This window comes from Cricetulus griseus, chromosome 6 (genome assembly GCF_003668045.3).
Source record: "Cricetulus griseus strain 17A/GY chromosome 6, alternate assembly CriGri-PICRH-1.0, whole genome shotgun sequence".
NCBI classification, from domain to species: domain Eukaryota; kingdom Metazoa; phylum Chordata; class Mammalia; order Rodentia; family Cricetidae; genus Cricetulus; species Cricetulus griseus.
The window spans coordinates 24557203-24581950 of record NC_048599.1 but is presented as its reverse complement, the minus strand read 5'-3'; the positions used below and the strand labels follow the sequence as shown (position 1 = coordinate 24581950).

Below are 24748 nucleotides of genomic sequence, written 5' to 3'. Positions count from 1 at the left end.
GGCAGGCATCTGACTTTCTAGTGACTAACTAACTTCTGATGGGTTCCTTGTCACAAGGCAGGCATCTAACCTCTAAGTGACCAAGGCAAGTTTATGGCAAGCACGTGTTTGGCTGTTATGGCTGCCGAAAGGGGAGTTGGTCCCTTCACAAGTTAGGCAGGACTAGGGGTCAAAGAGGATTCTGGGAAATGTAGTAGAGAAGTGGTGATCCAGGCAGGAAGTGACATAGCAAGGAGACTCATATTTGAGCGAGGAGAAACAGGAAATGCCCTCCTTTTCCCCTTCCTCCTCCAGCGGCACCATGTGAGCCACAGGCAAGAGAGGGTGCCAGCGAAAGGCATCCTCTATAAAGATAAGTTTTATAACATATATAGATTTATGATAATTAAGACTGAGCTAGCAGATGAGAATCCTAGTCATTGGCCAAGCAGCTTTGAACCTAATACAAGTCTCTCTGTGCATTAATTTGGGCCTTAACTCAGGCGGGAGGCTGGCTTAAAGCGCACACGTGGTGGTGGGGCTCTGCGGCTTTTGGCAGAAAGATTTACCGTAACACATGGAGTTTGTAGATAGATTTTTCTTTGGAACGACAGCTCACAAAAAACAACATGGGAACTTATTATTAGTTATAAAAGCTCAGCTTATAGCTTAGGTTTGTTCCACTAACTCTTATACCTTAACCCATTTCTATTCATATACATATTGCCACGGGACTTATGACTTTTACCTCTCCTTCTATATGCCTTGTTCCCTCTGCATCCAGCTGGCAACTCCACCTTTCTTCTTCCCAGAGCTCTCTCTGTTCAGAAGTCTCTGCTATACCTCCTGCCTTGCTATTGGCCAGTTAGCTTTTTATTAAATCAATCACAGTGACACATCTTCACACAGTGTAAAGGAATATTCCACAACTCTTAATCTGCATTTTTTATTATCCTAAAAAGTTTGTAAAAATAACTTTCAAGGATTAGAAATTTACATTACATTGTTAAATAAGCTGCATAGGTACAATACCTTAAACAAGAGTAGAAATATATGTATACTATGTTATGTTCTTTTTCTTATTTAAAAAATATTTTTCATTTTACATACCAACCCCAGTTTCCCCTCCCTCTCCTTCTCCCTGCCCTCTGCCTCTCACTCTTCCTAACCCCCATCCACTCCACAGAGCAGGTAAGGCCTTCCTTGGGGAGTCAATAAAGTCTAGCATACCAAGTTGAGACAGGACCAAGCCCCTCCTTCCTGTATCAAGGCTGAGCAAGGAATGGGCTCCACCATAAGGAATGGGCTCCAAAAAGCCAGTTCATACTCCTGGGATGGATCCTGGTGCCACTGCCAGGGGCCCCCACAGCAGATCAAATCACATAACTGTCACCCACATTCAGAGGGTCTAGTTCGGTCCCATGCAGGTTCCCCAGCTATCAGTCCATAGTCCTCTAGCTTGGGTCAGCTGTCTCTGTGGTTTTCCCCATTGTGGTCTCGACCCCCTTGTTCATATGATCCCTCCTCCCTCTCTTCATCGGAACTCCAGGAGCTCAGCCCAGCACTTGGCTGTGGGTCACTGCATCTGCTTCCATCAGTTACTGGATGTAGGTTCTATGATGACAATTAGGGTAGTCACTAATCCGATTAAAGGGGAAGGACCGTTCCAATAGCCTCTCCATTATTGCTAGGAGTCTTAGCAGGGGTCATCTTTGTGGATTCCTGATAATTTCTCTAGCTCCAGGTTTCAAGCTTTGTCCCTAACTCCATAATGTTCCCTCTATTAAGATCTCTCTTTCATTGTTCTCTCTCTCTTCCCTCCCCCAACTCGGTCTTCTTGATCCCTAACATTCCCATCCCCCATCCCCTCCCTTCTACCCCCTCCCAGTTTACCCAGGAGATCTTAACTATTTTCTCCTCCTGGGGCGCTCCACGTATGTCCCTTTTATGGTTCTCCTTTTTACCTGGCTTCTCTGGGCTTGTGGATTGTAGCCTGGTTAGCCTTTGCTTTACATCTAATATTCACTTATGAGTGAATACATACCATGTTTGTCTTTCTGGGTCTGAGCTACCTCACTCAGGATGTTTTTTTTTTTTTTTTTTCTAGTTCTACCCATTTGCCTGCAAATTTCAAGATGTCATTGTTTTTTAACACTCAGTAATATATTCCATTGTGTAAATGTACCACATTTTCTTTATCCATTCTTCAGTTGAGGGCATCTGGGTTGTTCCCAGGTTCTGACTATTACAAATAATGCTGCTATGAACTTAGTTGAGCAAATGCCCTTGTGTTATGATTGTGCATCATTTGGGTATATGCCCAAGAGTAATATTGCTAGGTCTTATGATAGGTTAATTCCCAATTTTATGAGATGCTGCCTTACTGATTACCAAAGAGGTGTGTTCTAACAAAAATAACCTTAAATTTGTATTAATGTACAAAATTCCATACCAATATAAAATATTTGAGACTTGTGGTTGTTCAAAAGTAGACTCAACAATCCACCCTTTTATTCCATTATTTCTATTCTATAATCCCCCTTTTCCCTTCAGAAACAGATCCCTGAACCTAATCCTGTTTGTTTAGCTTTTTCCCTGACCATGATCAGTAACAATTTGTAACCAACCTCCCAAATGATGACAAACATCCATAACCCACTGAACAACCAAAACCCACCCACACCACCTCTTGGGAATGTGGTGTCATGTTCTCTAGACTGCTTCCTGTTGTCTGAGGCATCTTTGGGGAACCCTGAGAAAATCAAGATAATGGCTTGAATAGTCTGCGAGGCTGAAACATCTCAGCCAGCAGCCTTGAAACTGTTCTGGATGCAGAACTCTGAAGAAACAGCAACAGAGGCATTCTGAGAGGCTGGATCACCTGGGCCACCTGTTTTCATTGGTGTCTGGTCCCCTTGTTCTGAAAACACATAAACTTTCAAAGGTCATATATATCTGCATTAACACAAGTATGGAATGTGCAATGTGTACAAGTCAATTAAAGATGATTTTTTGTTTTATGCGGTTTTTTTTTTCCAGACAAGGCTTTTCTGTGTAGCCCTGGATATCCTGGAACTCACTCTGTAGACCAGGATGGTCTCAAACTCACAGAGATCCACCTGCCTTTGCCTCCTGAGTGCTAGGATTAAAGGCATGTGCCACCACTGCCTAGCTTTTTGTTTTATGTTTGAGCAGGTAAAATGTACATCTCCTGTTTTGTAGTTTTATTAGGTTTATTTTTTTATGTTTGTAGCCAGGATTTTCAGGGGGTCCTTCCTGATCAAACCTGGTCTATATCAACTTTGATGGAATCCTCAGCCTTTCATTTTCTATGGAAATAAAAAGTATAACCTCTTCCCCAAAGCAATACATTTTCTGACTTCCATTTTAAAGTTAAGGCATTCCTAAAATAGGCTGGTTTAATTCAGCAGTCTCTCTTACAATCCCATGTGTCTCAGCAGCTGTCATTTTTCCATCAGTAATCAAAAAAATTGAAAGTCAACAAGACACCATATAGAATCCAGACTCTGTATATTTTCCATAATACATGGCTTATCCTTTTTATATTATTTTATTTGCTCTTTAGAGACTGTATTTCATTACTTATAAACTATTTTTTCTATGATTGTCTATACCCATTTTCTTTTTTAAGTCTATGTACATTTTTTAACATATTGTACCTCTTTATAGGTTTTCTGTGTCTGGACTTGGCTTTACTGAGTATCAGCAGGATTCTGGGATTGTGTAAGACAAATCTTAAACTGTCATGTCAGCCACTGGTCCAGCTCAGCTTAGGGAATGGCACTTAGCACATGGCTCTGGCAGCTGGCTCCAGACCACAGGCAGCAGCCAGTGGCTGCACCTTTTTATGCCACGGAGCACTGGCCCACCTGGGAGACTGCAGGACTAGGAAGCTACATCCGACTCCTTGTCCAGAACCTTTCTTACCTTTCTCAGGCTCTATGTTTGGATATTCAAGCCCCTACATTGGATGCCATATGTAGATGGATTTTTCTTTGGGCCGACAGCTCACAAAAAGAAAAAAAAAAATGGGGACTTAGTCTTAATTATAAAAGCTTGGCCTATAGCTTAGGCTTGTCCCACTAGCTCTTATAACTTAAATTAACCCATTTCTATTCATCTACCTGTTGCCATGTGACTCATGGCTTTTACCTCTCCTCCTGCATGCCTTGCTTCCTCTGCCTCTGGCTCACGACTCTGTCTTTTTTCTTTCCAGAGCTCTCTCTGTCCAGATGTCCCTGCTATACTTCCTGCCTAGTAGGTATTGGCCGTTTAGCTCTTTATTAAGCCAATCACAGTGGCACTTCTTTATACAGTGTAAGGGAATATTCCACAACAGTGGGGCGATAAGGAGATAGTTGTGCAAGTGGAGCACCCATTTAAAGCTGGGTGTATTGATCCATGGCACATCTATTACCGTGGATACTTTGGAAGGCAGAAACAAGAGGATCCCTGGAGCTTACTGGCCAGTAACTTCTAGCTGAACTGGCAAGATTAGTTCAGTGTCTCAAAAAAAAAAAAAAAAGAGTGAAGAGAGATAAAGACATCTGCTCTCCACACACATGTGCACACATAGCTGTGCACTTACTCTACACACATACACACAGTTGTTAAAGAGAGCTGTTCACATAAAAACATACTGTAGAGACAACATTTTCCTCATGCTACTTACAATTATAAAATGTTGAAAGCATTCTCTTTGTTGAAATTAACACACATACTTCATTTTATTTTAACAGCATACTGGAGATCCTAGTTATGCCAATAAGAAAGTAACAAGAAATAAAATTGTAAGGATTTTGAGCTGGAGAGATGGCTCCCCAGTCAAGAGCACTTGCTACTCTTGCAAAGGACCCAGGTCAGTTCCCAGCCCCACAAGGCAGCTCACAGCAATCCACAACTAGTTTCAGGGGATCTGATTCCCTCTTATGACCTCCTCAGGCATCAAGCACAACATGGTACACAGACATATATGCAGACAAAACACTCATATGCATAAAATAAAAAATAGAAAGGAAAGAAGGAGAGAGAGAGAGAGAGAGAGAGAGAGAGAGAGAGAGAGAGAGAGAGAGAGAGAGAGAGAGAGAGAGAGAGAGAGAGAAAGAAAGAAAGAAAGAAAGAAAGAAAGAAAGAAAGAAAGAAAGAAAGAAAGAAAGAAAAATCCTCAGGTCACGGGGCTAGGGAGATATCTTGGTAGTAAAGTACTGTCAGAGCAAACATGACTATCCAAGTGAAAAGTAAAAAGCCAGGAGTATATAACGTCACTCTCTTGCCTCCATGAATGCACACTTGAGAACATGCACACACACACACACACACACACACACACACACACACACACACACACACACACACACACGGGGGGGGGGGGGAGAGAGAGAGAGAGAGAGTAGGGGGAATCCTCATGTCCTTTATTTGAACTCCACTTTTAAATTTGTTTGAATTTATTGTTCTAGGCTCCTGATAAATTACCTCAACCTTGCAAAACAATTTTTTTTTTTAATCCACATCTGGCCTTTGGTGATATCTGTAATCCCAGCATGTAGGAGGTAAAAAAGCAAGATCAGGAGTGAAAAGCCACTGTTGACCCAGCCTGAGCTGCAAGAGACCCTGTCTCAAAAAACAAACAAACAAAAAAGATTCACGTCATCCAGGGGCATAAATTGTGACCTTATAAATTCTAGCTGATTCAAAGAAAAACCAAGAGAAGAGAGGCGAGCCGCAGCCTAATCCTTTCCGGACTCGGCTCTGGAACCGCTCCTTCCGGTGCTGAAAATTGGTAGAAATTTGAAAATTATGAGACCAATATTGACAATCCCCCAAGAGAGGCTACCAATTGGGCAGGCCAGGCCTCAGCTGTCTGCCTATCTAGTTGATTTAGTTTCTCTACCAACTGTTGCTTCGCCCACCCAGAATCTCCCAGAGAAGCTCAATTAAACCTTGCCTTAGTGGGATTTGTTTTTCCAGGTTAAATATTAGGCCTAGGTTTCTTTTGTCTCCCGGTGTTAATTCTGAATTAAATCCTCATTAACTGTGCCTATGGAGTAACCTCATCGGAACCACTTCTCTTCCATCCTCTCCTAACCCTCCGTGTCAACACCAATTTCCATTCCTAAGACTCTGGAGAAATATAGGGTGAGCAGACCACAAAACTTGCAGCCACTGGGATGAGTCTGAACCCACGGCGTTTACTGGGCTAAGGGGTAAGATGGGGAAGGCAGCTAACTACCGGGGGCTTTGGGGGCTTTAAAATGTCTCACAACAACTCCTTGCCTCTGCTACCCAAGGACAGGCTTCCTCGGGGAGGCTGATTCGGAGCTGAGTCACTTGTACTGTAAGTAGGTGGAAACTGATTTCTTTATTCTACTGCCTTCCAGGACTCTATCTCTTTCTCTGGGTTCCCTTTCAGACAGCCTGGGCTGCTGGAGACCTGGCTATAAAATTAAAAAAAAAAAAAAAGTGTCCTTCCTTGGGCTGCTTCTGGAGATTCTGCTCTCCTCTTCTGCTCTCGGCTGTTCCGCTGATGAAGCTTCACCTCCTTTCCGTGTGGACAGCCGGTACCTTGCCCTTGAGACAGAGTGAAGTTTGAGATCGTGTTTATAGTATGGCCAGTTGTTTTCTTGTTCTTATATTTTAGATACCAAACAAGTGTTAAGCTTCCTCTGTTAGGTGGCCTCCACTCTTTGGTGGAGTGCAGATGAGTTCTGTTGGCAACTTTATCTGCTTCCAGGGCAAGGAAAAACCTAGTTGGCCACCCATTTCTTGGAAAGTTAAACAAATCTATTTGATTCAGAGGTGAAGGTCAGAGCTGTCAAGATATTAACATAAAAGATGCAAAGCAGCTTTTTGTTGACTAGCCTTGTATTGTCCCCAGTTCTCTTTACCCTGCTTTTGCCATCCCCTAGCCGGTAAAAACATAAAAAGCAATTTATTCTAAGAAGTACTCCAAAGTGTCAGCTTTGACCTTTGTCAACTTTTGACATGTGAATGCTTTAGATTTTCTTCAGAGAATGGCTTGTGGGATCTGAGTTCAACCCACTCATACAGTGCAAAATTGAGAGTTTGGGAATCCATCTGTGTGTAAATCACTTCACTCTGTATTCACTAGAGTCAAACCCAGGAACCAACATGCCGTTTATTCCAACCTTCCTTTTCCTTTATGTGTGCTGAGTGTTTTAGAGTCGATACCCAGTTAGCCTAAATGTCCACTAGATGGATGCTTGGGTGATATCTGCAATTGTGGATGAGTGCTATGTTTCACTGACATTGGATATTTGTTCTGATGCTTCCTGTGGAGAGGCTGTAGGAGGCTAAATGGATGGCACACTTTTTCTTTGTTTGAGGAAGGCCTTAAAGGATCAAGAGAATCTCGGCCCACTCCCGAAAGCACTTTACAGTGCTTTGGGACCCTTCTGCTTCATCCAGTTGTCTCATGGGTATTCTGAAGGCTTGCTCAGCTGGATTTTCCCAGGCTATGACTTGATTGATTCTTTCTGGCAGGAAGCTGCTGCATCTGACATGAAAGCGTCCTCCCCTCCTTTTGCTGTAAAGCCTGGGGAGCTGAGAAGAGTGACTCATCTTCCTTCGGCCACACTGAGGAACAACACTCCAAGTACACGGAATTCAGAGAGGCTGTGATGTATTTCAGTTGATAGAGTGTTTTGCTAACATGCATGAAACCCTGGGTTTGGTCCCTAGCTCTACATAAAACTGGACATGGTGCCGGGCATAGTGGTACATGTCTTTAATCTCAGCACTCAGGAGGCGGAGTCAGGTAGATCTCTGTGAGTTCAAGGCTGACCTAGTCTACATAGTGAGTTCCAGGCCAGCCAAGGCTGCATAGTGAGCCCCTGTCTCAAACAAACAAATAAAACTGGATATAGGGTACATGCCCATAACCCCAACACTTGGAAGGGAGAGGCAGGAGGATCAGAAGTTCAAAGTTATCCTTGGCTTTGAGACGATCTCAAACAATTAAACAAATAAATGGAATTCAGAAAATCAGGAGATAGCATGTCTCCTGGGAAACAGAAGTGGGAACTGGTTTCAAAAGATGTTAGGTAAGCAGATGGAAGGGAGTAGTGTCTGGAGTGTTGGAGTGTGGTCATTCCATCAGCTCCTACCTGTAGTATATTCACTGTACCATAGGAATGAGCGCCTGGGACCTGGGAGGCAGCCCACACTAACAAGCAGCTGCCTGGGCAACAGGCATCATTTCAAACCTTCCTTGCACTTTGAACTCAGGTGCCTTTAAGCCATACTTGGGCCTCAGGTGAATTCTGAATCCAAACCACCTGAGGACATAGGATAAAATAACCACAGACTCATTTTCTCCTGTTCACATGCTCAAAAACCAACAGAAGACTTGAGTGACAGATGTGGGTGCTGGTCTCTGCAAATACCAAGCATGCTTACAATTCGAAAGCAGATGCCAACTGGGTATCCTTTAACTCAGACAGTGCCAGGTTCCACATTAAGGGCATGTCCAGATGTCATACCTACATCTCAGAGTGTTTTGCCCGGCTTCTAACCATCCATTGATGAGTTGGGATTTTCACAACCCTCTCCTCAGAACTCAGGGGTGTTATTAAGGTATATTGCAGTTTATCATACAGGATACTGGTGGGCAGACTATGAAGAGATGCCTGGGGCAAGGCTTAGGGGCAGAGGGGACACAGCTACCGTCTGGGAATCTCCATGTGATCAGCTGGACAGTTCTCTGCACCCTGCCTTGGGAGCTTTCAATACATCAGAATGAGTGATTAACTAATTGGCCAGCTCCTCCTTTAGCCTCCCTTCCCTGGAGGATGGAGGGCATAGTGCCAAAGAATTCAACAAATAGACTCCTGCCTTGGTTCTTCCCTGACCAGCTAGCACTGAGACCAGAGGTTTATGTAGGTATCCAATGTAGGTTTTACAACCTCACTATCAGGTTTTGAGCAGGAAGAGGAGCAAGAATTCAAAAGAGAGGTACGGGGCTGGACAGATAGCTCAGAGGTTAAGAGCACTGGCTGCTCTTCCAGAGATCTTGAGTTCAATTCCCAGCAACCACATGGTGGCTCACAACCATCTGTAATGAGATCTGGTGTCCTCTGCTGGTATAAATGTATGCATGTAGATAGAGCACTGTATACACAGAATAAATAAATAAATAAATCTTTTTAAAAAATTAAAAAAAAAAAGAGTGGTACTCAGCCGAGTTGTCTTCAGGCAATAGACTTACTAATGTTGAAGCTGTTAGTATAACAGGGTCTGAAATAAGAATCTTCAATGTTGCTTGGCAGTGGTGGTGCACGCCTTTAATCCAAGCACTTGGGAGGCAGAGGCAGCTGGATCTCTCTGAGTCTAAGGCCAGCCAAAGCAAGGTGTCTACTCTTTGTGTGTGTGTATATGTGGTGTTTGTTTATTTGTTGAGACAGGGACCCCTGTGTAGCCCTGACTGGCCTGGAACTCACTATATGGACCTTCAACTCACAGAGATCCTTCTGCCTCCGCCTCCAGGTGTAAAGGTGTCACTCATCACTTGACAAGGCATCTTCTCTTAGAGGTTTCTGAGATAATCAAGATCTTGCATTTGGGGAAGCAGGCTGAGTTAATGTGACTTATGTCACGTGGTAGAAATAGGGACGAGGTCCAGATGTGACTTAGGCTATGACAGGAGTCACTCTTTCTCTGGGTAGCAGTGTGGGGCTTGGTTAACATGTGACCCATGTCAAGCTGCCTTTGACTCCCAGGCAGCAGGGAGTTGTATGCATTTCCATCCTGCTAGAGGCCCTCTCTGATTAGGGCCTATTAGTCTGTATTCTCCAATAATCATATCACCCATCAGCATATCACTCCTTTTGGCGTCTGCTAGGCACAATGATTAGTCACAATTTAATCTGGACATAGAGATACTGCTCAAGAGACCACAAATAATTTTAATGTTGTTAAAGAAAAAAATTAAGTTTTTACTTAAATGGTAAGAAAGAGTTTATCCAATAGTATTTCAGTCTGGACCCGATGACTAAGGCCTATAATTCTAGATATTCCAGAAGGTAAGATAAGAGGTTCACAAGTTCAAGGTCAGCCTGGGCTACAGATTGAGTTCAAGTACTGCCTAGGCAACTAAGTAAAACCCTGTCCTAAAATAAGAAAAAAAAAAAAAAAGAGATCTGGGGAATGTTATGTGGTAATAGAGTGCTTGCCTGGTGTATCCCCAGTACTAACAAAAAAAGTACTGCTATAGAAGACTCTGAACACAGCAAAGGCAATTGAAGAGAGCAGAGTAAGGATGATGATGAGATGGGTAGGGGAAAAAAAGGCTTAGAGCAGTGGTTCTCAACCGGTGGGTCACGCCCCTTTGGAGGTCAAGTGACCCTTTCACCAGGGTCAACTAAGGCCATCAGAAAACAGATATTTGTATTACTATTCATAAAAGTAGCAAAATTATGGTTATGAAGTAGCAACAAAAATAATTTTATGTTTGGGGGACCATCACAACATAAAGAACTGTATTAAAGGATCACAGTGTTGAGAACCACTGCCTTAATGGAAACACCAATTATAAGGGGATTCATGTGATCATAATGGAGTATTTGCTACAGGCAGGTCAAAGGGGCTTAGGAACTTAGATATTGGACAGTGAAAGTTGCTAAATTGACTTAGCAGGACTGTTGCTAAAACTGGACCAGAGGGCAAGATCAAAGCCTAGCTGAGAATGGTTTCAGAGGAACCTAACTGAAGTTTGATCAGGGAGAAAGTCTTGTTTTCCTTCCCACTCTACTGTACCAGCTCAGCTACAAAAGAGGGAGAGGTCTCTGCTTCCTTCAGCCAACCCCTTCCTTTTTCCCTTTTTCCCAGACTCTCTCCTTGTGAAGAGTGAGAATTGGCAGACTCCAAATTTGGCCTCTCAATAGGCAGACTTATTTCTGACTCAGTCTAGCCAGGGAAGCTTGCTTCCCAGAAGCAGAGCCCCATCCCTGACAGCCCCACTGGCAGCCTTAGTCAACAAAAATGGAACTAGAGTTAATTTGCTGGCTTCTCTTCAGTCATCTACTGTGTGAATGGAGCTGAAGGAATCCTAAATCCAGGCCTTAGGACCAGAACAGCTGTTCCGGTTTTGTTTTGTTTTAATTTCTTCCATAACAAGTTAGACTTGGCCAGGACAGCAAACTACAGTCCATGGAGGTTTTTGGTTGTTCTTGTTCTTGTCTTTGAGACAGTGTCATGCAGCCAAGGATGGCTTTGAACTATATACAGCCTTCACATGCTGAATCCTGGGATTACAGAGGGTTCTTTGGCAGCTTGCTTTGTTTTGTTGTGGGAGACTGTTCTTTGTTCATATGTCTTATTTGAGACTGTAGCTCATAATGGCTTCAAACTTGTGAGCCTCTTGCCTTGCCTCCCAGGTGCTGGAATTGCATGCAGGTGTGCAACATTAAGAGTCAAGGGAATAGCTTTGAGGAGTTTGGCATATCCCACCAAAAGAAAGCACCAAGTGAACTCAAAGAAAATAACAAGATCTTATAGGTGATGTGAATTTTCCTTCAGGAACAGTGGCAAACTAGTTGGGTGTGGTGCTTGCAACCCCAGCACTCAGGAAGGGAAACAAGAAGATCAAGAGTTCAACCCTAGTTGCTAAGGAATGATTTTGAGGCCAGCCTGAGATACATGAGACACTCAAAAAATCAAAAACACCTGGGCATAGGCCTTTAGTTCTAGCACTCAGGAGGCAGAGGCAGGCAGATCTCTGTGAGTTTGAGGTCTACGGAGGTCTACAGAGTGAGTTCCAGGACAGCCAGAGCTACACAGGGAAACCCTGTCTTGAAAAACGAAGAAACAAACAAAAATAAAAAACAAACAAAACCCACAAAAACAATGAGAAGTCTAAAGGTTTGTAAGCAGAAAGTAATATGATTTGAACTGTTTCAGGAAAAAAAAAACCCACTATATGAATGGACAGGACAAGACAGAATGGAGGGTGGTTGAAGTGGCATTCATTTGCCCAAGCAACAGCAAGGGTGGCTCAACCTAGGGTAGTTGTAAGTTTTTGGTTAGTGGCTCAGCAGCACCTTCTAGGATTGGGCTAACCAATGACAGCAAATCCACAAGCTCAGAGGTTGACAAATTCTTCATGCTTAGTGGGCCTTGACTTTCTAATGTTCCCCATCAGTCATGGCTTAGGCTGGTTTTAAAACTCCCTCAGCATACTGGGCTCAGTGCTTTGAGCTGCCTCTCTGCAGACCCACTCTAAAGGAGTTAGTCTTGAAAAGTGAGCAAAATTTACAGCCAGGGCTTCTCCTTTTTGTCAGTCCTTTCTTCCTTTAAATGTTCCTCTCCCAACCTCTGCAGAATTTGTCCTCCTGACACCATTTCCTCAGAATGCTGCTCTTGGGAAAAGGGGAAAGTAATCAAGTGACACAAATTGCTACCAGCTTAACCGTGTCTGAGGTCATTTGTTCTATTACTTTAGTGACCTCTAAGACATGATGTGGTAACTGCGTAAATAAAGGTGGCTATTTTGAGGTGGGATGGATGGCCTGAAATTCCATTTTACTCTGGGGACATAGCTCAGTGGGAGGGTGTTGTCTGGTGAGGACTTTATCTAGAATGAACTTGGACTACTGTAGCTTGACTCACAAAGTAGCAGGATTCAAACCACATACTTGGGCCTGGTATTCCACTGGGATCTCAGGGAAGATCTTAATTTTTTCCTGTCAGCTCTAGCCCAGAGGTGGGCTAGAGGACTTGAGGAGGCTCCCCAGGGGAAAGGTAGAACTGAGAAATAGAGACAGAATAGCCATGACATCCTAGACAAGTTAAAGAGAGTCTCATTGGTAAACTGGAAGCTACTAAAGCAGAATTGCAGAGCTCTGCCCCCAGCTTGTCCCTACTGCCCAGCAATGATTGTAGAGTGTAACCTTACAATAAAACATTACCTCACATCTGACAACTTATTCTAACCAATGCTGACTGATCTCGATTTTTTTTCTCCCCTCCACAATTTCTTCTCTACCTGGGCAGGCTGGAGCCCACTTAAGGGTAAGCAACATGAAATCACAATCCCTTGCCTTACAGGTAGGGTAAGCATGCTTCATTTTGCTTTGGTTACATCATCTTTTCATTTGTTGTGTTCTCCAATCCACAGATGCTAATTAACTTCACACTGAATCATCTTTGTCTTCCACACTGGATAGTTTCTAATTCTTTCAAGCTTATTCATCTGTATTTGCAATGATTATCTCAGGTCTTTCCCTTGTGATAATACTGCATAGTTCTTCAGGAGTGTATGATCTCTGTAGCTTTAAATTATTAGTGTCATAATGGTTCAATTTAGGCTCTCGTGTGTGTGTGTGTGTGTGTGTGTGTGTGTGTGTGTGTGTGTGTGTGTGTGTGTACACGTGGGTGCACATGTGTGCCGGTACATGTGGAGGCTAGAAGTCAATGTCTGGTTTCTTCCTCTATCATTGTCTACCTTAATTTTTTTTTCTTTAAGACAGGCTTTCTCACTGAATCCAGAGCTCTCTGATTCCACTAGACTAACTGGCTAGCAAGCCCAAGGGATCCAGCTATCTTTATCTCCCCAGCACTGAGATTACAGGCACAGGCTGGGTGTGGGGCTCCAAACTCAAGGCCTCACATTTGCACATCAGGCACTTTACCACTGAGCCATCTCCCCAGACCACAAGACAGAGTCTCCTTATTCAGCTCTGACACTGCTGTATAGCCTAGGCTGACCTCAAAGTCAAATCAATCCTCTAACCAACACAACACAGCCCTTGCTGGGATCACAGGCTTGACTCATCACTCCTGGTTTATATGATGCTTTTTCTTGTATAACTATTAAGTTGCCTCTGAAGATATGTCTGAAATCCAAAGATATTTTAAGCAACTTGCAACATTACAGCAAATTTATGGCCTCTCAAGCTTTATAGCTTAGGGGGAAAGCACTCAACTTGACTGTCACAATTTTGGTTTCATCAGCTACAAATTATGTTATTTCTACAATTAAAAACCCCATGATTTAGGCCACACCTCGTTTGTTTTTTTTTTTTTTCTTTTTAAGCAAAAGCACTGCTATTTTTACCAGAGTAGTCTGCAAATCATTATCTAGGTCCAAAAATCGGGTTTATTGTCAGAGAGGGCAAACCCTTGTCCTCAAAGGGAAGGCACCATGTATGATGAAATCCTCTGAGAAACGGAAGTACCGTTAGCCCATTGTGCAGTGTCTGTGACCACTCTGATGACAAAGATCTTTCTGCATTACAAGCTGTTCAGAGTAAGTCATAAACATGCACTTTGGCTGCACCATGGATGGGGGTGGAGGTGTCTCATTGGCACACTTAGAGGCCCAAGTTAAACATAAACTAGTTTTTGGAAGAGACTGGAGCTACAGAATAAAATTTAAAATACACATTTAACCGCATGCAACTAATTAAAAATATTTTCTGATAGTTAGATTTTATATGTAGTCTAAACTTTGTTAGGCTAAATCTTTATAATTCTATGCAGCATGGGCTAACTGAAAGCTTCGGAGCATTATGCCAAGTATTCATGATGCAGATTTAGTTTATCCTAACAATCCACACTCACCGGTCCTGATGTGCATCTCATTAGAACCCAACCCTGCACTCATCTGAAGTCTGATACATTAATGAGAAATATTACTGGTGCATAATAGCACAAGTCACCTTTCTAAGATCACATCTGCCTTATTTATTTTTGTTTATTTTTGTGTGTGTGGTGCCAGAGGTTGGTATTAGTTGTCTTTTTCTACTGCTGTCTGTGTTATCATTACTGTTGGTGAAGATAGTTTTGTTTTGTTTTGTTTTGTTTGACAGGGTCTCATGTGTAGCGCTGGCTGGCCTGGGACTCACTAAGTAGACAGGCTGACCTCAGACTCACAGATCTACCTCCTTCTGCCTCCCAAGTGCTGAAATTGCAGGTGTTTCCTACTACATGCAGATTCTACCTTAGTGGTTCTCACTTCACCTGGTGCTTGCCATCTGTCTGGACCCCAATGCTTCACCTCAGGCTTACAGGCAGGCTCCCCCAGGTCTTAAGGGGGTGATGAGGACTGAACCTCAGGTCCTCATGCTTGCAGAGCAAGCACTTTACCCACTCCCCAGCTCCTTGCTTATTTATGTTTAGATGTCATTTTATTATTATTACTGGGTGAGCTGTCTGTGCCACAGCACAAGTATGGAGGTCAATTTCTCTTTGGTGTCAGTTCTCTCCTCCCACTTTTATGTAAACTCTGGGGATCAAGTTCTGGCCTCTAGACTTGCAAAATAAGCTCCTTTATCCAGGTCCTCTTTATTTATTTTTTGAGACAGGGTGTCATGTATCCTAGACTGGCTTTGAACTCAAAATGTTTCAGAGAAAGATCTAGACCTTCTAATCCTCCTGCCTCCACATCCTGAGTGCTGATATTATAAGTGTGCACATTTGTGCAGTGGGAGGTGGGGAAATCCAAGCTGTTTGTTAGGCAAGCACTCTCCTAACTAAGTTACACCTCCCCACACACATCTGCCTTTTAGTGTGTGTTGGGCAGGGGTTGAGCACATGTGTATGCTTGCATGGCAGTGGCTTGTACAGGGACACAAGTTACAACATATGTACCTTTCGACCCTGTTTAAGACAGGGCTTCTCACCACGGAGTATGCTAGGCTAGCTGGCCTGGGAGCGTCTGGGGATTCTCCTGCCTCCCATCTCTCCACAGTGGTAGGCTAGGATCACAGACACTTATGTTTCTGTGTCTCACTTTCACATGATTTCTGGAGACCCAAACTCAGTTTGTCAGGCTTTCATGACAAGTGCTTTTATCCACTGGCCCACATCCCCAGCACTGCATCTGCTTGTTTGTTTGTTTTGTTTTTTGTTTTGGGGGGACAGGGTTTCTCTGTGTAACAGCCCTGGCTATCCTGAAACTTGATCTGTAGTTCAGGCTGGCCTTGAACTCACAGAGATCCACCTGCCTCTGCCTCCCAAGTGCTGAGATTAGAGGCATTCACCACCACCGGGTTATCACATCTGCTTTTTAATTAGTAAGGGTCATCAATATCTTTACCCAAAACATCAATTAATTATGCCATAATTTAATACATACCCATAGAACGAATATGATGCTCTTAACTAAGTATGAGACCCTGTCTCAAAAAAAGGGAGTAAAAAAACAAGTTTAAAAGAAAAAAGTGGGAAGAATGGCTTTCATACAGGGGCCAGGAAGCAGCTAAGCTTGACTGGAATGTATACTTCTGCATACTCACTCAGTTTCAGTGAATGTATGGGTGGGTGCACGTAAAAAATGAACAGAGGCCGGGTGGTGGTGGTGCACGCTTTTAGTCCCAGCACTTGGGAGGCAGAGGCAGGCGGATCTTTGTGAGTTCGAGGCCAACCTGGTCTATAAGAGTTAGTTCCAGAACAGCCTCCAAATCCAGAGAAACCTTGTCAAAAAAAAAAAAATGAACACAGGAAGGCTAAGGCTAGAAAGATGGCCCCAAGTCCTGAAGCAATGTCCTAATTGTTTTCCTTCCTCTTATTCTCTTTTCCTTCCATTCCCACAGCCTCCAGAGCGATTTTTCTACATTGCAGATCTGATTAAAGTCCTTTTTCTCATCCACACTCTTCAGTCATTTTCAGTTGAAGATATTGCTCAAACTGCTTAGCATCATTTGCAAGTCTCATCCTCTTGTGTCTACCTGCCATCTCAGCAAACCTGTAGCTTCTCAAATGCAGCATCCTCTCTGCCTTAGATTTCCCTCACCCCATATATCTCTTAACAGTTCCATAATTTACTTCTCTCATCCAGATAGCCAATTGTCTTGTCATTACTTTACAAATTTATTGTTCTTTGTCTGAAGAATATAAAAGCACCATGCTTTGGGCATTTCTTCAGACTTCATTCTCTTGTGAACATCCCCATATACATGTAAATTTAATAAAACTTTATGCTTTTGCTCTTATTAATCAGTTTTTATACTAATTGGGTTCCTAGATCCAGCCAAAGAGCCCACATAAGAACTAAGAGGGGGTCGAGAGAACCTCTTTCCCCTCTACATTCATATAATTGGTAAGTGATGGAGTCACGTATGTCTGACCACAGATCCAACATCCTTTCAGCTTCACTGTCCTACCTACTTTATACAAAGAACTGTGTCTAACTGATGAGAATAGCCCCTGTGAACAATTAAAGAACAATGAAGTACTGAACAATGTCCGTGGTATTGAAGAGCAAAGGGGGGTTCAAAAAGGGAGAGCATATTATTTGGGCTGCCTGGCTGGAAGAAAAACGTGCTTAGAACCAGCCTTTGAACAGGCCCTGGAGGAAGGGTGAGACAGAACCAGGAGTAGTGGAGAGGATGATATGAGAGATAAGCAAGATGCTACATAAGCAAGAGAAACATGGCAGGGGGTGGGGGTGTGTGTGGATGGAGTCAGTATGAAGCTTGTTCCGTTGGTGGTGAGTCTTTGGAGCCTTTAATCCCAGCACTCAGGGGCAAGGGCAGGTGCATCTCTGAGTTCGAGGACAGCCAGGGATGCACAGAGAAGCCCCGACTCAAGGAAGAAAGAAGGTGGAGGGCGGGGGGAAGAAAGTGAGGCTGGGGTAAAAGACAAGGGGGGATGCTTGAAGGGCGCAGAAAGTAAAACTTGGTGAGAAAAATAGAAAGATCAGGGAGAGAGAGAGAGAGAAAGAGAGAGAGAGGGATACCAAGATTCTTTCCTAGGGAAGGTGGTCCCTGGAGGAAGGCCTACAAGAGAGTCAAGTTCTGCACACACTTGCCATATTGAAAGCCACCTCTGCACTGTGAGTGAGGGAAGCTGAAGCCAGGAGAGAGGTTTTCTGCTAGTGTAGATGATTCTGCTCAATGTCCTACCTGGAGAGGGTATTCAGGGAGGGAAAGAAAGAGCCACATGTCTGCTCAGCCAGTCTCCCATGCTATCTCTTTCTGTCAGTCTTCTGCTATGTAAGCTGTGGTCATGGCATTCAAAGAAAAGGAATGTTTTTTCAAGTATGGGCCCTGGAGGCTGCCTAATATAGACTATCTTATTCTGCTGAAGATTGAGGGGGGTATCAGAGGAAAGACAGGAAGAGATGGGGAAGGGAGAAGAAAATATCAGCCATTATTTGCCATGTTGGAGAAAATTTGAACTCTGACTTTTGTTTTTACTTGAAGTCTGGCTTTAGGTCTAAACCACTTGTAAGAGAAAGCCCTATTGCAGAGGACAGGGAAGCACTTTTGAGGGTGCCTTGGGGTAAAAGCTGGGTATGGTGGCTCATATCTGTAATCCCAGCACTTGGGTGTTCGTATGCTTACTACAAGCTCAAGGTCAGCCTGGACAACATTGTGAGTTCCAGGTCAGCAGGGACTACACAGTGAAAGCTTGTTTGAGAAAAAGAAAATCCAAAACCAAAACAAATAACAACCCTACACACACACACAAGACTTGGGTTGAGAAGAAAACTCAACTCCTACTAGCTTAAAACAAGGGAAACATTAGTTTATATGGAAGTCCAGGTATAAAATGGTCCTCAGATGAGACATAATCTAGTGGCTTCTGTGTTACCAATTTGTTTGTTTGCTTGTTTATTTTTTAGCCAGGGGATGTGGTTTTAGTAACAACCCAGACTGAGCCTGAACATACTATGTAGCCAAGGATGACCCTGGATTTCTCATTCTCCTGATTGCTAAGATTATGTAGTTGCATACTACTACCCCCGGTTTATGTAGTGGCTAGGAATTGAACCCAGGGCTTTGTGTGTGCTAGGCAAGCGCTCTGCCAACAGAGCTACATAGCCCCGTTTTACATATTCTGTCACTTGTTTTGAAGAGTTAGCCTGCATATGGGTGCAAACCACTGATATAGTCCATTCCTGTCACTTTACCAGAAGAGAAATTGAAGCCTGTCAAAAAGAGCAATTTTGCCCAGAGTTGTACATCTCCTTTAATGCTGAGCCAACCCTAAAAACACAGTGGTTGGGCCAGTGCCCGCTCTCAACTAACTAGGCTTTGTGAAAGCAATTTGGTGGTGAGTTTATGACAGGCAGTTCCCGGTGATGAAAAGGAAGACTTGCGGTGATCAGAACTGGCATACCGGTGGGTGGATTTCTAAAGGTCAGGACCATCCCCTACAACTTCACGAAGATCGGAAGGGGTGGAGGCCAGTTGATTGGGTCTTCTCCTGCAATGTAACACACATGCAGAAAGCCTGGTGTCAACCATGTTAGTGTCTCTATGCTGCATTAGAACACCATGACCAAAAGCAACTTGGCGAGGAAAGGGTTTATTCCAGGTTACAACTTTCAGGTCATAGTCCATCACCAGAGGAAGTCAGGCAGGCACCTGGAGGCAGGAACTCGATCAGATGGCATGGAGGAATATCTCTTACTGTCTTTCTCTTCATGGCTTACTCAGCGTGCTTTCTTACAGCACCCAAGACGATCAACCCAGGGGTGGTGCTGCCCCCTCGTGAGCTGGGCCCTCCCACATCAATCATCAATCAAGAAATCGCACCACAGGCTGCCCACAGGCCAGTCTGGTGTGGGCAGTTTCTCAACTGAAGTTCCCTCTTCCCAAATGACTCTGACTTGTGTCACATTGATATAAAACTAGCCAGCACACCAACTAAATTGAGAGTGGAGAGGAGGAGGCTGGAGCTGGCCAGACAGCTGCACAGGGAGCCAGCAGTGGGTAGGATCAGGATGAGCAAACTGTTATTCTCTTCTCTCTCACAGCACTTGTGTATTGGGTGGAGGGAACCTTGGAAATGCAGACCTAGGCTTTTCCAAAACAAGAGAGGGAAACGGGGCAGTTGGGTAGGGAGGGGTGGGGATCCCATAGTGACAGAAGGCATTCAAGGGAAGAAACTTGCTAAAAATCCATCAGCCCCTTCAAACTCCAACTAGCAAATTAAGAAATCCATTTAGCTTATGTTGCCATACCCTGACACAGTCTGATCTGTGTTTGTTCCCTCTAGATTAGCAGGGAATCTGGTATGAGATGATGGCCACTTGCCCTCAGGAGGCTTTGTCCCTTATCCCTCTCACTGAGCCGTAACATGTACTCTCTTTACCTTAGTAAGACTTCTGCCACTGTGAGGCACTCCTGGGGGGGGGCACTTTCAACAGCTCTGCCCAGGCCTAAGGTCTCCTGGGACCACTGCTTATACAGGAACAAGAAAAGAAATGGAAAGAGTCAGTACTCCGCCCTCTGGACAGCACAAACCAACACAATGCATTCTTGCTCTCTTTGCTTCAACCTCCCTCCCTTTCTCGTCTTCTCTCTTCTCCCCATCTCTCCTTTTCTGTCATCTCCCTATATCAACACCCCTGCCCTCAGTTTTTCTAGACATCCGGCCCTGCTAAGACACTTGTGTGGCCGAGTCAGCCAGCCAGCCCAAAGGCACATCCTCCTCCTACCACCATCTTCTCTCTGAACTCACCACGGACCGCCTTCTCTGTCCAATTTAGGCTTCTCAGGATGGATGTCACTCGCCTACTCCTGGCCACCCTAGTGGGCTTCTTATGCTTCCTTGCCATCTACAGCCACATGGTACCTGAGGAGACACTCAGAGATGACAGGAGTCTGAGGAGCAACTCCTCCATGAACTCATTGGATTTCTCTTCTGTTTCTATCGTGGGTAAGTAGCCTGGCCTGGGACCTAGCCTCTAGGCTGTGACCCATGAGAGCAGGTACAGTATGTCAAGCCTGTTGCCCAGGCTGCCACCAGCATAGCTATGGCTCTTTCTTGCTCATTCCTAGGGAAATACAGAGTCCTTGAGTCATTGGGTTTGGGAAAGCTTGGCATGCCACCAAGTTTTGGTGTGTCATAGATCTGAAGAAGCCTCAAGTCGAGAAGATGCTTGGTGGGCTTAGTTTAACTTAGCATTTATAAACTTAATGAATCACAAAACTCAACAAAACAAACTTTAGGAAAACCATGGAATAGAACTAAGTCTACAATAAACCAGTCTCACCATAGGATGCATCAAAGTCTGGCATTGGGGATCTTGTGGTTTGTTCTCACTTTGGACCAGGGATGAAGCACAAAGTCAGAGCGGATGCTTAGCAGGCATAATGCCCGGATCCAGTTCCTGGAACCAAAATAAAAATAAACGCGCAAAGGTTTGTTCTGTGAGGTGGCTCTTGAGTTTTATTTTTATCTTACAACAGACAAAACTGGAGCTTACTGACATTAGTTCCTAATGGGCTGAACCAGAATTCAAACAGCAGCCAATTATACATGTAAGCTCACAACTCTGTGTTGACTGGCATTTCAATGGACACAGAAAGATGGTCTAGAGCAGCAGTTCTCAAACTTCCTAATGTTGCAACCCTTATTAATACACTTCTTCATGTTGTGGTAACCCCAACCATAAAATTATCTGTGTTGCTACTTCATAACTGTCATTTTGCTACTGTTATGAATTGTAAAGAAAATATTTTTTGAGATAGAGGTTTGCCAAAATGGTTACAACCCAGAGGTTGAGAACTATTGGTCTATACATATCAGAGAAGTCAAAGGAGGGAAAGGAGGAGACACCAACATTCCTTAATCACCATTGATATCTCAGACTTTTTAAAATATTTTACTTTTATGTAAAGGGGTGTTCTGCCTTCATGTATGTCTATTCTCTGTGTGCAGTCCTGGTACCCTCAGAGGCCAGAAGAGGATGCCAGAGCCCCTGAAACTGGAGTTACCATGTGGGTGCTGGGGCACAAACCTGGGTCCTCTGCAAGAGCACCAAGTGCTCTCAACAGCTGAGCCATCTCTCCAGCCCCATGTCAGACTTTTTGTTTTATAAATATACTTTACATGATAGAACCTTTTGTAAATGAGGGAACTGATTGTCCAGGAGAAGATCACACAGCTGTTATATGGATTCAAGTCAGGCATAGCTGGCCCTGAGCTGAAAATTAAAGAAAAAAAAAAGTAACACAGATGTGTCCAGTAACAAAAGGCCAAGTTCATTTCCAGAGACTCATAGTGCTCTTGCACCTGCACGGTTAAAGGCTAAAACAGGGGCACCTATGGTGATCAAGGGCCACACAGTCAAAAGACCAGGAAGGTCTCTGACAGAGGCCACAGACAGGTCCCCGGTCCCTCTTGGATTTCCTCTTTGCCTTCCCTCGGAGCACCCTGCTCTTAGGTCTGATGCCAGGCTAATAAGAACCTGCTGGCTTGATTTCCATAATGTGTTCCATCCTGGAGTCCCTTTTTCTCTCCACTCTGAGACTTCCCATAGCCCCTGCTCCTCCCACTTCATAACTCAGGCCCCCAGAAACATCTGGCTTTGCTCGTTCTGTCTTTCTTTGAAGCACTGAACAAGAAATCCAAGAAGATCAACAGAAAAGAAGCCGAGAAGCAGAAGAGATCGTCCAAGGTAGGCCTGGGGGTTCTCACAGTGAGGGTGGGAGATCTGCAAGCCATGGCTGAGAACTAAATGTAAGATATCTCCAAGCCTACATGAAATGACTGAAAACTACCTAAAGGTTTCTGGCCTAGAGCCTTGAGGCAGACTTCCATAGAAGCCAGGGAGCCTAAGTTCACTGAACAAAACAGCTACCTGATTAAAAAAAAAAAAAAAAAGTTTCCAATGCAAGCATCCCCACCCCTTCCTGAAAGCTGGCACTCAATCTTTTGGATATTTACCTAAACCCCAACTGCTGCAGAACCACTCTTGCTATACCTGAGTTTCTTCCCTGCCCCCCTTTGTAGGGCCTGTGCAAGGTAGGCAAGTGTTCCACCGCTGAGCCATACTCTCAGCCCAAGATTATTTGCAGCAAGCTTTTGCTATGTAGTACAGGCTGCCTGTGAACTACCAACCCTCCTTATCCAGAGCTCAAGTGCCGAGATTACAGGTCCAGGCTACCGTGCCCAGCTGTCTCACCTGTCTGACAATCAGAAAACGTCAAGAATAGGAATTAGAAGTTGGGGGTGGTGGCACACAGCTATACTCCCAGTATTTGGGAGGTGGAAGCAGTAAGGTCAGGAGTTCACAGCCACCCCAAACTACATGCCAAGTTCTGAATGACCCTGGGCTGCACAACCACTGTAGCTAGAGTAAAAACCTCAATGAAAATAAAACACTGGTAGCAGAGCCTAGCAGCACAGGCTTTTAATCCCAGCTGCTTAGGAGACTGAGAGAGGACCCTCAGTTCAAGGGCTACTGGAGCTATGCAGCAAATTCAAGGTCTGCCTGGGCAAACTGAAACAGTCACAAAAATAAACATTTCAAAGGGGTGGGGATATAGTGAAGTAGTGAAGCTTGCCTGTAACAAACAAAGCCCTGAGTTCAATTCCCATCAGCTGGATGTTATTACCTGCTAAAGGCTCTAAATCTCGCTTTTTTAAAAGGCAGTTAGACCTAAAGTACATGTGCCATACCAGACCAAAATTAGAGTTAGAATTATAACTGGTAATTGTTACTTTCAACAAGCAGTCTAGATAAGTCTAGCAAGTCAGACAGAAAATGCTTGAAGAGACAAGCAATTTGGAGAACACTGTTCTACAGACCCCAAAATGGTCTACTTTCTTGTATTACATATATATATATGTATATATATATTCTTAAACATTGGGCTTGTTTACTAACAAATGCATTCATTAAATATATTTACTAAGTATTTAAAATAAGGACAAAAAAGCAGTGACCGCTCTCCCCGCCCCCCCACAAAAAGAATGTGTTGGAAAGCAATTAAGGACATGTCATCACCAAACACAAGCTAAAACAGAAAAAAGAATGCCTTCTCACTAAGTGGTTAAGGATCATTTAACGTTTTCTTACCTCCCACCTAAGATCATACTGCCATGATACAGGTTCCCACAATTTGATAAATACCAGATTGAAGCATTGTTGAAATTCACACACTATTCCTGTTTTTGTGCCTCAGCTAAATGGATCAACCGTAACCAGAACAGGGAGGACAGAACAAAATACATGTATGTGCTAGGTGCTGGGAACACAGCAGTGAACAAGAGGTTACTGATGTGTGGAGCTTACACCTGTGTGGGAAAACCAGGCCGCAAGTAAATTAATAAACAAGTTTAAATTTTTAGATGACACACATTGTGAAGAAATTAAAGCACGGTGAAGGCCTAAGTGCATTTAAATGAAAAATATAGAAATCTAGAGTAGCGGTTCTCAACATGGTATTTCCATTATGATTCATAAAAGTAGCAAAATTACAGTGGGGTCTCTTAAGAAAAGGCCAGGTCGGATCTAGGTGAGCTTGTAGATGAAGGCGGCGTGCAGGGTGGGGTGGCGGCCAGGGACCCACTAGGATGGCCTGTGCGTTATGAGTAGAGGTGGGCACCGCGGCAGAGGTCCTGGTGGCAGACCTCCACAGCAGAAGAGGACGCGCGGGACCAGCGTGGCCCGCTCAGCAGCCCTCGACGTCTTTCCTACAGAAAAAGGCCTCGACGAAGAAGGTGGCACGGCCCCCGCCACCCACGCCCTGCGTGGCCACCCGAGACAGCTGCAAGCCGCCTGCACCCGCCTGCTGCGACCCGTGCGCCTCCTGCCAGTGTCGCTTCTTCCGCAGCGCCTGCACCTGCCGCGCGCTCAACCCCAACTGCTGAACGCACTTCCGCGCTGCGCGCGCAGCCTCCGAGATGGGTGATTGGGCGGGGCTTCAAGGCTGAGGGAGGGGTCTCTTCGTGGGTGGGCGTGGTCTAGGGTGGTGGGTGCTTTCCGATGACAGGTGTTCAAGGAACCCTAATGGAAGCTAAAATCAGAATACAGTATCTTTCGGCTGCTGGGAAA

At 44.2% G+C, this 24748-nt stretch overlaps 1 protein-coding gene across 7 annotated transcripts; it reads left to right on the top strand.

Annotated features, from left to right (window-relative positions):
• Window positions 1-265: 265 nt before the first annotated feature.
• Asip (agouti signaling protein) lies at window positions 266-24748 on the top strand. Of its 7 annotated transcripts, XM_035446578.1 has the most exons (6): window positions 286-303; window positions 4740-4858; window positions 6118-6203; window positions 20453-20622; window positions 22302-22366; window positions 24394-24748. In XM_035446578.1, the coding sequence occupies exons 4-6, from the start codon at window positions 20463-20465 to the stop codon at window positions 24562-24564; spliced, it is 396 nt and encodes a 131-aa protein (XP_035302469.1). In that variant the 5' UTR covers window positions 286-303; window positions 4740-4858; window positions 6118-6203; window positions 20453-20462; the 3' UTR covers window positions 24565-24748. The 7 variants fall into 7 exon arrangements, with proteins under 7 accessions (XP_027277209.2, XP_035302469.1, XP_027277210.1 ...); XM_027421412.2 differs by lacking the exon at window positions 286-303 and having other exon boundaries at window positions 4179-4858; window positions 6118-6135; XM_027421408.2 differs by lacking the exons at window positions 4740-4858; window positions 6118-6203 and having other exon boundaries at window positions 266-303.

Bases quoted from the DNA above. Each gene is read 5' to 3' on its own strand.
- Asip (XM_035446576.1), top strand. From the start codon at position 16,932: ATGCTTTTGCTCTTATTAATCAGTTTTTATACTAATTGGGTTCCTAGA. The intron at 17,054-20,452 runs GTAAGTGATGGA...TGTCCAATTTAG, and splicing joins CCTCTACATTCATATAATTG to GCTTCTCAGGATGGATGTCA. The intron at 20,623-22,301 runs GTAAGTAGCCTG...CTTTCTTTGAAG, and splicing joins CTCTTCTGTTTCTATCGTGG to CACTGAACAAGAAATCCAAG.